The sequence below is a fragment of the Caretta caretta genome, chromosome 10 (genome assembly GCF_965140235.1).
Source record: "Caretta caretta isolate rCarCar2 chromosome 10, rCarCar1.hap1, whole genome shotgun sequence".
Lineage (NCBI taxonomy): Eukaryota > Metazoa > Chordata > Testudines > Cheloniidae > Caretta > Caretta caretta.
In genome coordinates, this window is record NC_134215.1 from 78,439,626 (window position 1) to 78,455,196 (window position 15,571).

Sequence of the window (15,571 nt, forward strand, 5' to 3'; positions counted from 1 at the left end):
AGCCCAAGTGCTCCACTGAAATATGTGTTGGTACCTGGACGTTCACTGCTTGATACCTGTTTTCACATGTGTGTCAAATCTTGAGATTTGTTTTTACCCAGTCCATATGCAGTTTTGCCTGCGTATGGACTAGGTTAAAAATGGAATAAGGACCTCATGGTTTGACCCAGGGCAAAGAATCTTTTCTGCTTTTCTTTGGAGCAATTTGATTCACGGCCTGGTTAATGAGCCTGTTTTCTGATCTCCATAGCAATACAATAATCTTAAGGATGCAATAATAATATTATATTATAAAGCTATGTTTGTACCCCATCTCACCACAGAGGCCCTCGGTATTCTGCACACGTTAAAACACAGACCTAACAAGCATCATAAAATACACCTGCTAAGCCCTGAATGCACTGGAGCTGTGCCCCCCATGGGCTCCTGTCAAAGCAACTCTCCTTGTGCATTGTTAAAGCATTATGCTAGGTTCACCTGAATTATACTGGGCAGTGGGGTCTCTCTTGGAGAATTCCAGAGCCAGCAGCAGGGAGTGGAATGACGCTCCTCTTGTGCATAGACCAAGCGCTGTAACAGCTCCCAGCCACCCTGCCAGCTCTCTGCATCTCCTCTTTACTGGGAGGCAGATCTGCATCATGCGGACTGCTGGCTACATGCAGCAGAGGAGCAGGCTGACATTTCTGGCACTGGCAAATAGAGAGGAAACGGTTTTCCTTTCCCTTAAGGGCATGCGGATACCAGGTATGTTCCCATCCGATGAATTGAATGCAGCACCTCCAATCAGCACAGATACTGGGCTTCCTTTGGTGTCATTCCTCCCTCCTGTGGACTGGCAATAACAGGAGAAACGACCAGTTTGGTACTTTGTCATTGCTATCGCTTTTTGCTTGCTTTTGGGGTTTGATCTAAGAATCTGGTAATATTTGCGCTTACTTTCTGTGTGGGGGCTGCAGCAAAGCAAGCAGCTGTAACTAGACACGGAACATGGACTAAATGAGAGTAAGGAGAAGAGAGAGAGCAAGTGTAAGTGTGTAGTAACAATAGGTTAGTTCGGGAGCAGGATGTAGATTCGGTCTCTGCTGATCGTTTTATTTCTGTAACTTCACCAGGGGAAAGCACATTATTTCTGTGTAAGTGAAACTGAGCATCAGCCCCGGCTGCATGAAACGGTTTGTCAGCTGCTCGTGTTGACCGGTGCTCATTGTTTGTGTTCTCCTAAACTTGAAAGTCTTTGCCTTTGAAATTTGGCTTGTTCACGATATCATTCTGTACGGGAGCAGAGGGCAGTTTAAGTGGAACAGTGGTGACTCTGCACAGTTGAGTTACCTGGGCGAGAATCTGGCTTTGAAACTGTATAGGTTGCATCTTTCTGCAGGGCACCTCCCTTCCCCCCAAAAAACATGTTTAGAGACAGTTGTGGGGGACTGTTTGGGGATTGACTTCATGTCACCCTCTAGATGAATGAAAGGAGGGGGGTGAACCGCTTTTCACATCTGTGAGAAGTGCTTGTGTGCATCTTTATTTTGAGCAGAGAGGGGGGAAAAAGAGAGAGACTCCTCTCTCTCTTTTTGATTAACCTCACATCTTTTATTATCCTTTGCTTACTGAACCCAGAACTCGGCCGATGTCTCTGTTCTGCTAAGAAGCAGGTGAGATGTGTGGGTTTGTTATACGCTGGAAGTTGGAATCAGATATTGATAGGCAGCCCTGGAGATCGGATTAATAAGGGCTGAGAAAACGTCATGAATCTTGACACCAAAGATAGGTGACACCCAGAGCTGGTTTGGTTTGGAAAAATCTTGTCAGTTGGGTTTGGGTTTTGCAGTGATTTGGCATTGGTTCAGGATCAGGTCCTTTTCTGTTTGGACCCACAATGTTCAGGGGCCGTGTGTGTGCCTAGGGGTTCATGTAAATGGTTCTAATACAGGTCCCTGTCTATTTCAAACAGAGATGGGCAAAAACGAGTGTGGTGTGGTCTTTCTAAACCTTGTCATTCGAGGGTTTTGTAAAACAAACCTGACAACCCAATTCAGTCGTGGGTCCTATGTTTTGTTTTGTTTTTGGACTTCCAAAGTTTGGCAGATTCAGGCCAGTGACCCATCTCCACTTAGCAAGCGATGAGTTTCGATCAGAGTTTTTAAAATGACCGTGGGCCAAATTCATTCCTGGTGTAATATAGACCGACTACAGGGGTCTCACACCAAAGATAGCCTGCTGTGTCTAATTCTTCTGAGTGTTGTCTGTGTTGTGCTAACGTAGCTCAGTGCTCTTGTTCCAGGGAATAAACAGATAACATTGGCAGCCCTGAAACATGTTCATGCTGTAAGTGAATAAATACTACATGGTGATTGCTAGGCATTTTTTCTGGGCAGAGTGCAGGACAGGCCTTCACAATTTGGGGCACTGTGTTATCGGCTGCGAGTGTGCAGAGACTACTCCCTATCCTACTGACCAATGTTGTCTCGTTGTATCCTTGTGCTCCTCCGTCAGTTTGACTGTACCCATCTGTTTCCTTGTCTTAGACTTAGATTGTAAATTCCTTGGGGTGGGGACTGTCTTTTTGTTCTGTGTTTGTGCAGCGTCGAGCACAAGGGGATCCTGCTCCATGACTAGGGGTCCCAGGCAGTAACGCAAATAATGAATAATAATAATATAATCCCGGTGACCTGAACAGGGCAATATACCGGGGCCTAGGGTGTCATAGGTTCATGGTGGCTGTGCTAACATGGATAGGAGAGGTATTTTTGCTCAGATTGCTGCCTCCCATTGAAATACGTATGAGGAAAGGAAGATTCCATAAGTCTCCACCTCAGGGAGCTTTCCTGAGATTGTGGTGTGGAGGGACGGGATTTGACACCTCTTTACTGCGCACAGCGTACAATAGCCGGTGGTTCTATCTCCAGAGCCACAGACCCAAACTCACTGGACAACAGCAGACCAGAGGAGAATGTAACCAAAGATACTGGGTTGGACACCCTTACTCTAAAGAAAAGTGCCAATGAGTCTTCAATGAGGAGTCAGACCCTCTGTTTTTAATGTCTTATCACATGGATTCTCTCCCACACACCCAGTATAAACTCCATGGAACTCAACGTATCTACTTCAGAGCATCACAATTCCAGGGATTCTCAGTATTTCAGGTGCATTTTAACTCCTCATTAGACCAGAGGTTCTCTATTTGTGGTCAATGGACCAGCTGGGTTCCACCGAGCTCTTACTGGGTGTAGCAGGGTGGTCACCTGCTCCTGCCCTGAAGGGCTTGAAATCAGCCCTGGGAGAGGGCTGCTGCTAGCTAAAGCAGCCAGCCTCGGCTGATTGGGGAAACAGCCACAGCTGCCACCATGCCCCAGTCAGGGCCCAGCTGGCCTTTATAAGAGGGCAGTGGGCCAGGAGGACACAGTCTCTCTCTAGATGTTGAGAGGGAGGGGCCTGGGGTCTGGGAGGGACACGGGGCTCAGCGGCAAGCAGGACACTGGCCGGTGGAGGGTGTTCCAGAGGCTGGAAACATTAATTCCCTGGACAACAAGCAGGAGGCGCCGCAGGGGTGAATCCCGCCCCCCCCTCCACAATGTGGTGGAGAATGCGGGCATAGGCGGTCCGCCCCGATACAGGGGGCAAGGGCAAGGACTGTTGGACTGTTGCCCGGAATCTGAGTGAAGGAACTGAAGGTGGAGAAATGAGGGACTACTACTGGAGAGCCTGTGTGGCCCGTCTCGCTGAGCAGCAAGCAAGGCTGCTACAGCTGTTGCGGGGGAGGGCACATAGCTGTCATCGGGGGCCAGCACCTTGGGCTGGAGGCTGGTGCCGGGGCCTAAAGACTGTTTTGCCTGTGGGCGACCGGGGCACTATAAGAGGGAGTGCCCCTATCGGGATGGAGCAAAGAGGCTCTGCCCAGGGCATTGTGGAGAGACTAGAGTGCCCCCTGTGAAGCCAACAGGGGGGATCCAAACTTGTTGGGTCTGTGGGGAGCCAGGGCACAAGAAGAGGGAGTGCCCTCACGGGACTCACAGGGCCAGGCCTAGCCCGCAGGTGGCCCAAGGAATGCACTGTGCTTCCTGTGCCACAAGGGTGGTCAAGTAAGACGGTCTTGCCCCCAGAGAAGGAGGGAGAGGCCAGAGGATCGGGCTCGGTCTGAGACTACCCCAAAGGAGGGGGTGGTGAAGACCAGGGGCCCAGAAGAGAGGGGGTCTGGGGCAGAGAGGCCCCAGCTCAACAGGAGAATCCACGTGGAGGTGAGACAGGCCACGGTGGAGACCCAACCAGAAAGGGAAACCCACCTGAGAGCTAAGCAGGCTACAGTGGGCGCCCAAACCCTTCCAGAGGGTGGCCAGTTGCTCCTCATGCTGGTTCATGAGCCTCAGTCTGCCCCAGGGAACAGGGGCTAGATGGTGACTGGCAGTAGCCAAAGACTGAGGCGAGGTGGGGATAGAAGATGGGGGTTCCCTGGGGCGGTGGGGAGACCCAGGTCTGTGGGGGTGCTGCCAGGGGCACCAGCGTCCAGGAGGGATGCGGGGCCCAGCGGCAGGTGGGATACCAGCCTGCAGAGGGCGCTCCGGAGGCTGGAAATGCTAATTTCCTGGACGACCAGCAGGAGGCACCACAGGAGTGAGTCCCGCTCCACCACACTGGGTCATCTGCACAGTTGGCTGGTCACATGGGACTGCCACCTCCTTGTTTCCACCTTCTAAGCAGCATTGAAAAGTGCTTAAAATACATTTCCATGTGAGCAGTTGCTATAGTCACCGTGGGGATGATGTATAATTATGAAGAGGAGGAGGTGATGGTCCCCGCAATAGCAAATGGAAGAGGATGCAGCTCAGTGGGATAATCTGTCTAATAGGAGGTGGTCCACACTATGGAAACTAGGAAACGGAGAAGGCATTGTACTGTTGTTTGTTGTTTGTCTGTCTGGTCGTTCAGCCTGTAAGCTCTTTGGGGCAGGTGCAATCTTTTGGTTTTAATAGAGTTGAAGTTTCGTAGAGTTTATGGCTAGCCTTGATCTTTAGATTATCTAGTCAGACCCCACGCCCAGCTCAGTGGGCCCCGGCCCTGGTTGGGGCCGTTAAGGTACTACCAGATAAGCATATTAAAACACTTGAGAATCTTTGGCTAAGCCTATTGAGCCTCCCTCTTCATCACACTTAAAGCTGTCCCATGCTAAATGGACACCCAACAGGGATTTTAGGCCTAGCTTTCTTCTCTGATTTTGCCATTTGTCCTCCTGTAGGGAATGCCTGAAGAACGGGACCTTATGACTCCTCCTCAGTCAGCTGATGTCGTGGATGAAAACCTCTCTGCTTCCGACTGCCCCGAGCCCTGGATCGAACCTACTTTCACCCTAGCAGCCAGGGTCCGTGTGATTGTCACCATCTGCTTTTTCTTGATAGCAGCATGCAGCAACTCAGTTGTGTTATATAGCATCATGAGGAAGAGAAGGAAGTCCCATGTCCGGCTGCTGATACTGAGCTTAACAGTGGCAGATTTACTGGTGACCTTCACGGTCATGCCCCTGGATGCTGTGTGGAATGTGACAGTCCAGTGGTACGCCGGGGACCTGCCCTGTAAATTGCTGAACTTCCTCAAGCTCTTTGCCATGTACTCTGCAGCGCTGGTGCTTGTGGTTATCAGCATAGACCGGCACTCAGCCATCCTCCATCCCTTTGCCTTCGCTAATTCCAGTCGACGCAACAGACTCATGTTATATGTTGCTTGGGTCATGAGCCTTCTGCTGGCCTCGCCCCAGGTATGAGCACAACGCCATTGTCAAGCTGGGGTCGCTTCGCACAGGAAGTGTCACACTTCAGAATAGGCAAAAGTGAACAGCCACCTTGGGCTGGGCGAATGGTTTGGGTGATAATCAGTGATCAAGAGAAAAGGATGGTCCAATGGTTAGGGCACTAGCTGGTGACTTGGGTTCAATTCCCTCCTTTACCATGGACTTCCTCTGTGACCTTGGGGATGTCGCTCAGTGGCTCTGGGCCTCAGTTCCCCACAGTGGGGATAATAGCACTGCCCTGCCTTACAGGGGAGGGTTGTGAGGATAAATCCATTCGAGATTGTGAGGTGCTCAGATACTGCAGTGATGGGGAGCCATCTGCAATACCTAAAACAGACTGACAATGTGCCCATTATTTTCCAAGAGGAATCCAGGTCCTAACTTGTTGCTGAATGTTGAGGAGTTCAGGCCTGAGATATTCTTGCAGCTGGCACAGATCCCATCTCAGCACAGCTATAGTTGGGAAGAGCCTCCTGGTTTAGTGCCCTATCCCCAACACACAGGGAGGTGTTCAAATCCAGTTAAGGTTCAGGTATGCAGATGTTGAGATAGATAAAAAGTGGGACTTCTAGGACACTTATGAACAGAGGAGCAGCCATACAGGGTCAGACCAATGGTCCATCTAGCGCAGTATCCTGTCTTCTGCCAGTGGCCAGTTCCACATTCTGCAGTGGAAATGAACAGAACAGGGCAATTATTGAGAAATCCATTCCCTGTCATCCAGTCCCAACATTTATGTTGCCCTTCTCTGTCCTCTTTGCAATTCTAACATAACTTTTTTGAGATGGGGTGACCAGAACTGCACACCAGTATTCCTGTTCGCTTTTTTGACTGCTGCTGCACACTGAGCAGATGTTTTCAGAGAACTAATTTTATGGACGTTAACTCATTCATCGTCACCAGACCCTAGGGAGAATGGTAATTGTTACAATCTCTATTGTACACTGGGAAAGTGAGACACAGGAAGGTGAGGTAATGGGTCCAGGAACTTGGAAGAACTTGCTGCCTGAGCCAGGACTATAACTTGGGAATTTCTGGCTTCCACTCCCATACACCATGCCTGTCTCTTGAACCACTCCAGGTTCTCCAAAGTCTATGGTCAGTGCATTCTCCAGCTATTAGAGTAACCTGGAACTGAGCCCTTCTTTGCTCACTGCCCCTTTCTCATTGTTCCAGCTTGTGAGGAAGAGTGAGTCAAAGGTGGTGATGCTGTACCATGGCGCTGCCAGAAAATGTCAGTTGAAATTTCGACCGGGCTCAGCTTTGGAGGCAGTAGCTCCTAGAGTCCGTTAGCTTCAGTGGGAATCCATTAACTCTTGAACCCCATTCTTTGCATGGAGATGTGTTAGCTATTGTATTCCATTCACTTAACAACTTCTTAGCAAACGCGCAACTTGACTAAGGTGGCACCGAATTTGATCCGCTGGTTGGATCATTAGCTTCCCTGGCCCAGGCCAGGTACTGAGAGGGGGTGCAACATGAACGCTGATCCATGCCCCCCATTCACTTAACTGGGAATGCATTTGCTATAGAATTCTATTCTTCCTGTGATGTGAGCTGATCTGAAGTTAATGAAGCTGTGCTGGTTCATACCAGCTGAGGCCCTGGCCCCAGATTTCTACAGGGATAAATTTGCTATTGGTAGATCTTTCTTAGTGACCTACCTTGCCTCCACCTTATCTGCGCAAGGAAGGTTCAATACGAGAACTACACACAGGTCAGCTACTGATACAATGGCCAAGCATCCAAAAGATAATCAGATCCATAGCTCAAACTACAGGCCAGATTCTGCTCCGTTATGCACAAATGACCTCATTCTTTGGGTTGACCTCATTCAGATGGGAATGAGAGCAGGATTTGGTCCTGTGGCTTTCGGATTTCATGACGTGCAATGGGGTTGATCAACACAGCAACTGGGGTGCCCTTGTTTAACTCCCTGTGGAGGATGGATTATTTTGCAATGTGCAAATAAACCAAGCCTTTGAGTCAGAGTGAAAACATAATCACAGAACAACAGGTGGGGTGTTGTCACTTTAACACTAAGCGTACATCTACTGTGTAAAAAAAATGCCTGAGTCTGCTCACATCAGAGCCTGGGTCAGCTGACTCAGGCTTATGGGGCTCACAGTGCGGGGATTAAAATAGCAGTGTAGACATTCCTGCTCGGGCTGGAGCTTAATCTCTGAGGCCCAGCAATGGGGTGGGTCTCAGAGCACAAGCTCCAGCCCAAACGGGAATGTCTATACTGCTGTTTTTAGCCCCGTATCACAAGCCCAAGTCAGTTCACCGGGGCTCTGAGACTCCCTGCCATGGAGTTTTTTTCTGTCGTGTAGACGTACCCCCAATGATTGCTGCAGGTAGAGAGCTTCTGTCCCATATTGGTCCCATCAGAACATCTCTTTGCCATGTTCCTCAGCACATCTAGCAAGCCTGAGGAACTCGACTAAGCCCACTGAGCATCCCCAACTGCAGCACGTACAGTTTCCCAGTCCAGTGTGGGTGGAGATTTGAAAACCCTGCTGGCTTAGATGGTGCTTCTGGCTTTGTCAGTGATGGGCTATTTTGCCAAATATTTCCCCCAGTTGTTACCACTCGCGCTCACAATGGTCGACACTCTAGAACGGCCACATTGCCAGTGATCACCAGCATCTTAAGCCAACGTGTTGGCAAGACCTGCTCATGTCAAGGTTAAACAGCATGGTGCTTAAAATGCCATCGACTGCCTGCACTAACCCCCCCTCATTGCTACCCCCAGCGGCGCTGAAATGCTGGCAGTAACGGGAGAGAATGTCAGCAAAAATACCCAGTGTGACCAGCTCCACAGAGCACTCTTCGAGACAGCCAACGGCATTCTTTCAGTGGGAAGGGGTAGATGTGAACCATGTTATAACTATACTGGGCTGCAACCACCTTGCAAAATGGCTTCAAATGCAATTACTACAGGTGCTGTAGTGTGAACAGGGCCTACAAGCCCAGAGCTAATCAGCTTTCACCCTGCGAGCCCCCACCCCCTTTTGGGGAAGCTAGCCACGCGTCCCCCACTTCCTTCCGCCTGAGGCCCTGCCTCTATTGCCCCCTCCCTCTGCCAGAGCCCCGAGCATCCCCCACCCCTATGGCCGGAGGAGCCCCAGCTGAACCGCCCTGGGCCACCAGCTGCCCCAGTGCCGGCCCCGGCACTGGGCTGCCAGCTGACCCCAGCCACCTACTGGTATCCGGCCCGAGCTGAGCTCCCGCCGGTTTGGAAGAGAGGGTGGAGCGTGGGCAGGGCCAGGGCCTCGGTTAGGGGAGGCTTAACCTCCCCAGGCCTATTATACCTGCTGCTCCTGTTCTAAATACAGTAGTTTCATCAGTGCAATAGTCAAAAATACCCAGCAGGAAATGTGCAGTAGCGTAACGCTGTCACTAGCTACCTGTATGGTGGAGGAAACCTGCTAGATGATAACCAGACATTACCTCTTTGGGCCCAGGTCCTCAAAGGTATTCAGACACCAAACTCCCATTGAAATCAAATGGAGTTAGGCACTGAACTAGCTTTGAGGAGTTGGGCCTTGGTCTCGCATATCCACAGTATGGTGTGTCTGGACTATGACTGCTGTAAAATACTTAACCTGTCCTCCTTCCAGTGCGTATTCAGTGTACAAATTTCAGTGCTGCAAGGGCAGCCAGGCTCAGAGACTGAAAACATACAGGGATTGGCATTTTAAAAGGCTAGTATGGAGATTTTTCATTCAAAAGATGCTCCAGCGTCAGACAGTGACAGGAACGTCTGACACTAATGGAGATAAGTGGGGTGTACTGTCAGCCCAGGACAGGAAGCCGCCATCGAGTGAAAATAACTCTTAGGCCAAGTATGTTTTTGATAGTGGAATAATTTTTATCGTGGAGAATAGCGTCATAATACTTAGAAAGGAGAGACAGATCCACCCCAAATCAAGGACTTGATCTCTGATTTATTTGTAAGAACCTGGCTTGTAGAAGTAATTGATGTGTTTGCTAGTAGTTGGTTCCATGTTGTCTATTGGCACAAAGTAAGAAATAATTACAATAATGGCTGAGGTTTATGATCGAGGCCTGGCAAAAACCACAACAAGCTTTTAATTCCAACAGAACCCATTTCTCACCAGCTCCAGCCCGAATGTTGCCGTGTCGACTCGTGCATGAGGACTGGACAGTGGAATTGACCATGAACGGACCAGACGATTGCCTGAGATGAGTGATGGGCTGAGTCAGCAAAGAGCGTGTATGATGAAAGTCAATATGCATCCTCATGCTCTGCTGATCAGAGATAGAACAAGACTTAATGTGGGGACAGATTATTCCACATCTGCTACTGCAGGGTTCTAACACCTTCCTCGAAAGCATCTGGTGCTGCCCACTGTCAAAACAGCGTTTTGAACTAGATGGACCTGTGGTCTGACCCAATCCAACAAACCCTATGTAATAAGACTTTCTAAATTCTTTTGAGTAACAGCCGTGTTAGTCTGTCTTTGCAAAAAGAAAAGGAGTACTTGTGGCACCTTAGAGACTAACCAATTTATTTGAGCATGAGCTTTATTGCCGGAAGGTGTTCCCAGTAAGCCCAGGAAGGAGATTGTCATTGTGACAGTGCCCCTTTAAGAACGATCTCTGACTAAGTGTTTCATTCTTAATTTCAGCTTTTTCTTTTTCACCTGCACACTGCCCCGGGTGTCAATTTTACCCAGTGTGTGACACATGGAAGTTTCCAAGAGCACTGGGAAGAAATCCTCTACAACATGTTCACCTTCACCACCCTCTATGTCGCCCCACTGAGCGTCATGATTGTCTGCTACATCCGCATCATCTGGGAAATCAGCAAGCAACTGAAGATCAACAAGGGTGAGCAGGTTACGGCTATTGAGCATTCAGCATACTTCCATGTGATCTTATTGGTATTGCCGAGACATTGTAATTTTCCCCATCATAGGCATCTCTTGCATTATCAGCATCATTGTCTGACATCTCCAGGCTTAGAAAATGAGAAATAGCAGGTGTGTTTCTGGGGATGGCAAGTCCCCTCTGATGGAAAATAACAGACAGCTAAACAGGGGAGCCTTGTATATTATAATATGTGGTGAGAGAGACTGCACAAATGGTGGAGAGGGGTGCAGAGCATGGAGTCTGCCACCTCTCTCTGCCCACTTCTTCCAGGAGTATTATGGAGACCTGCTACTGTCTCCTTTAGGCCTGGCGAGAAGAGATGGGGAGGGTGTGCAAGGCCCAGGGCAGCTTCTTCCTCTTTTGACTCCTGCATGGCTGGGTAGGGCCAGGCCTCAATCTAGTCAAGTGACTTTATAGTGATGAAAGACAGCAGCCTTGAAAACGGACATCCTTATTCATCCACCCCTGGGAGAGGCCCAACCTGCGCCTTGTGCATGGCCATATGTCCCAGTGAAGCACACCCCAATACAGAGAGCCACTTCAGCCCTGCGGTAACTCAATTCAGCTGCAGTTTGGGCTTAATCCAATGCTCACGGAAGTCAATGGAAATGCCCCCACTGACTCCAGTGGTCTTTGGATCAGGCCTAAGCCTTGAAGTCAAACTCTTACTGACTTTGACGGAGGCTGGGCTGTGAATGTTGGTCTCTTCCTGGTTGTATGCTGTTGTGTTGTATACAATTATCCCTTTGACTCTTCCCGGCAGGTCTAGCAAGAAGCAAAAACAACCACATCTCCAAGGCGCGAATGAAGACCCTGAAGATGACCATTGTGATAGTTGCCTCCTTCATTATCTGCTGGACCCCATATTACCTCCTGGGCCTGTGGTACTGGTTCCAGCCAGACATGATTCAAAGCATGCCGGAGTACATCAACCACAGTCTCTTTCTCTTTGGCTTGCTACACACGTGCACCGATCCTATCATTTACGGACTCTACACTCCTTCCTTCCGAGAGGATATGAAGGCGTGCCTTAGAGGAATAGAAACAGTAATTACAGGGCAGGAGAGAAACAAACTGATGTCCAGTTCTGAGATGAACATAAAGGACTACATTATAAATGGCGGAGCAGCTTCGGGCGCTTCCAACGGCACAATCATCCACACGGTCTGCTAAAGAAAAGCATCCGGCAGGAGAAAAGGAACTCTGTGTGTTCTTGATCAGGGGCATTGTGTTGGCCAGTAGCTCCTATTACGGTGACTGCCTGGGAAGTACAGTACTAATGCTGGCATGTCGTTCAGTCACCCGCCCCTCCTGAATTAGGTTTGAATGGAACAGTCACCAGAAATTAGTAACTTCTGCGGCTTCTGCCGCACTCATGCTGAGTATCACCGTGCTCTCCAAGGGGTCCCATTGATTCCCCCTTATTCCAGGCCTGGGCCCTTGTGCTCTGCTTCCGAGGACCCCTTGGGACCATGGGAGAGACTCAGAGAGGGGCTGGTGTCCTGCTACTCCACCAGCTCTGTAGAAGTCTTTTGCACATATCCTGTTCCCCACGGGCTGGTTCCACCCCCTTTATAGCCTTTTCATGCTGCTCTTGGGCCAGGTGCAACCTACTGTGATGGATTCTAGAATTCAGTATCTGCCAGCCCCCTGCTGCCAACCACTGGTTTTCTGGAAATATACGTTGACTTCTAAAAAATATAGAGGAACGGCCAGATTGGCAAAAGAGCATCCTTTCCTTTTTGCCTTGGTGGGATCATTCATGGGGCTAACGGTACTCAGCTGCGGAGGTGTTTGCAGAACAGGCTCACGGGCCGGGCGGTTCTCACGGTGACTTCCATGACAAAAATGAGACGTTTCAGGTTTTGTCATACAAAGTCTTGGTCTTGTCTTCCCGGCCAGCCTGCTCCTGACATCACCTCCTCCGTGAACTTCTACTCAGCTGTCCCGTATTAAAAGCTACTCACATGACTCAGTACGTACCAGGCACCAGCCCTAATTCTTCCACTGTCATTCCTGTGACTGTTTTGAATCCCTGGAAAGGGAGTTTGTGCTTGTTTGGTACTTTCTGATATATGTAAGGTGGAAATAAACGGTCAGTGGATTGTTCATGGGAAACCCTTAGCTGTGTCCATGCCATGCACCGGCACCGGGAACTCTGAGTTACGTTCACCTTTTAATTGACATGATTACAAATCAGATATGCCAATGTGGGTATTTTAATAGCTTGTGGACATATGGTTTCCTGCCTGATCAGTGCAGAGTACCAATGTAGTTCATCCCTGTTTAACCTTAATACAGCGGAAGCCATAATATGCCCTCACATTTGGGCCCAGTGACGCAGAAGGTTCCTGGAGCTTAAACTCCTCTTCTGGCCAAATCTGGCATTCCCTCCAGAAGCAAAACTCCCTGAGGTGGGAGTTTGGTCTGGGCAAAGACTGAAGGATCAGCCCCTGGTTGTTTAGTTGTTGTCCGCATTAAAGGATACGGTAATCAAGAAAAGAGAGACACAACCCCCTCATTGAAAGTCTGTGTCAAAAACCCAGTCCAAACTCTTCCTTCTGCAGCCCTAGGCGGTCACAAAGTGGGGATTGCCACCTTGACTTTACAGAGAGCTCCGCCGTCTACACTTGCAGTTTAACTAGTTTAAGACAAAGGCTGCTGTGGCCGTTGATTAGCTGTGTCGAAGGCAGCACCCCCCAGGAGATTCAAAGTAGACCAAGACAGGAAGAGCTGCGCCCTTAGCCATTCTGGGGAATGAATAGCTTCACCTCCCACAGCCCCATATTTTGCTGCCTTGGTGTAAATTTTTTAACTGTGACCCTGGAAATGGAGGTTGATGATTCGCAAGCTAATGGGCTTCAGACTAGGGCTGTCGATTAATCGCCGTTAACTCACACGATTAACTCAAAAAAATTAATCATGATTAAAAAAATTAATTGCGATTAATCACAGTTTTAATTGCCCTGTTAAACAATAGACCACCGACTGAACCTTATTAAAATTTTGAATGTTTTTGTACATTTTCATATTATTGTATTCTGTGTTGTAATTGGACTGTAAAAAAGTGTATATTATTTTTGATTACAAATATTTGCACTGGAAAAATGATAAACAAAAGAAATAGTATTTTTCAATTCACCTCATACAAGAACTGTAGTGCAATCTCTGTCGTGAGCGTAATTTACAAACGTAGATTTTTTTTTTTTGTTACATAACTGCACTCAAAAACAAAACAATGTAAAACTTCAGAGCCTACAACTCCACTCAGTCCTACTTCTTGTTCAGCCAATCGCTAAGACAAACAAGTTGGTTTACATTTACAGGAGATAATGCTACTTTCATCTTATTTACAATGTCATCAGAAAGTGAGAACAGGCATTTGCATTGCACTTTTGTAGCTGGCATTCATTGAATAATAGAAGATTAGGGTTGGCAGAGACCTCAGGAGGTCATCTAGTTCAACCCCCTGCAAATGGAATCATGTCTGGGAAGTGGTTCGAGCACACCTGTTCTCTAACCTAGTTGCAAACATTGTTTCCGTGTGTAGTGTAGGCTGAACCTTGGCGGTGGTTTGTCAGTTGTTTGAAGTCTTGGTCGGATCAGGCTTTGAGACAGCCTAAGAAACACTTCTACAGTCCAGTCTACCATGCAAACTGGAATCACATCCAAACCAGAAACAAACCTAGATTCACTCTGCTCCTGGGCCTCTCTCCAGTCTCACATTTTCTGTGCTTATGTCAATTACAAGTAAAACTCTAGCACATTGTGGGCACTTTCGCAGCCCCTCGGTGCCATCTGCCAGGCCGGGCTTTCAATAGGGAAGGATGCTGGCAGCTGATCGAGAGCACACCCGACCACAGATTGCTTGTTTGTATAGACCAAATGTTCAGCATAACCCCCCCCTCCCCCTATTAGGTTTGGAATGAGAAATAAATGAGTTTTGCAGGGTTTTGTTTCATTCTCATCATAATACTTTGAACCTTATAGGGTAAAGACACAGTAAATGGACACAGCTAATAGTATTGAGCGCCTCTGTCATGCTTTTCATTCATAGATCTCAAAGAGCTTTGCAAAGGCAGATACATTTCAGTAGCCCTATTTTAAAGGGGAGGAAACTGAAAGTCACTTTGCGCAATGTCCTACAGCAGAGCTGTGGATAAAGCCCAGGACTTCTAGTCCAGTGTCCTAACCTGTAGCCCACACACATGGATGTTACTTTGTACACTCCACGGGCTGAGTATCTTTTCATGTTGATAGAATCCCTAGTGGCTCCCATCTTCTCATTGCTAGCACCTTCGATTACCAACGGTGAAGAGGAAACATCCCCCCAGCAGATTGCAAGAGTGCTTCTGCTAGAAATCTGCCACAGATTCAAGGTCCCACCCCTCGCTATTACTAATGCACTGATACTTCTGCAGCCCCTTCTGTCCATGGCTCTCAACATGCTTTATAAGTGTTACAGTTACAGGGCAAATCCTGGACCTCAGCATCAGTGGTTTGGCTGTTGTTTGGGTACCACCAGGAGAAGGAACCCTCAGACCAGAAGGGAGTTAATGCAGGGTGTGTCGATCAGCTGCTATTGGGATCTGGAGGAAGACAGGCTGGCTGATCTCAATTGTGACGTGTTCAGGGCTCAGGCAGAATAAGCATTCAGTAGTGTGTGAGGGTGGGTGGGTGCAGAGCCACAATCAGGCATATTTGCGCCCCCTAGAAGCGATGCAGAGTCCTGTGCCCCCGCGACCAGATTTCTGCCTTCCATTTAGCACAGAGGTTTGGGCACGCCCCACAATTTGAAAACCACTGTGCTAAATGGAAGACAGAAATTTGGGGGTGCGGGCCATGACTGCCCCCACATGCTGCCCCATTTTTCTGCCCCCACGGCCTTGTGCC

General features: G+C 48.8%; 1 protein-coding gene across 1 annotated transcript; it reads left to right on the top strand.

The window, feature by feature from the left end:
* Nucleotides 1-542: 542 nt before the first annotated feature.
* Nucleotides 543-14,593, top strand: LOC125644214 (gonadotropin-releasing hormone II receptor-like). Its single transcript, XM_048867833.2, has 4 exons — nt 543-744; nt 5,231-5,746; nt 10,435-10,636; nt 11,442-14,593. Exons 2-4 carry the CDS (start codon nt 5,234-5,236, stop codon nt 11,849-11,851), a joined length of 1,125 nt encoding a protein of 374 aa, XP_048723790.1. The 5' UTR covers nt 543-744; nt 5,231-5,233; the 3' UTR covers nt 11,852-14,593.
* Nucleotides 14,594-15,571: the final 978 nt, after the last annotated feature.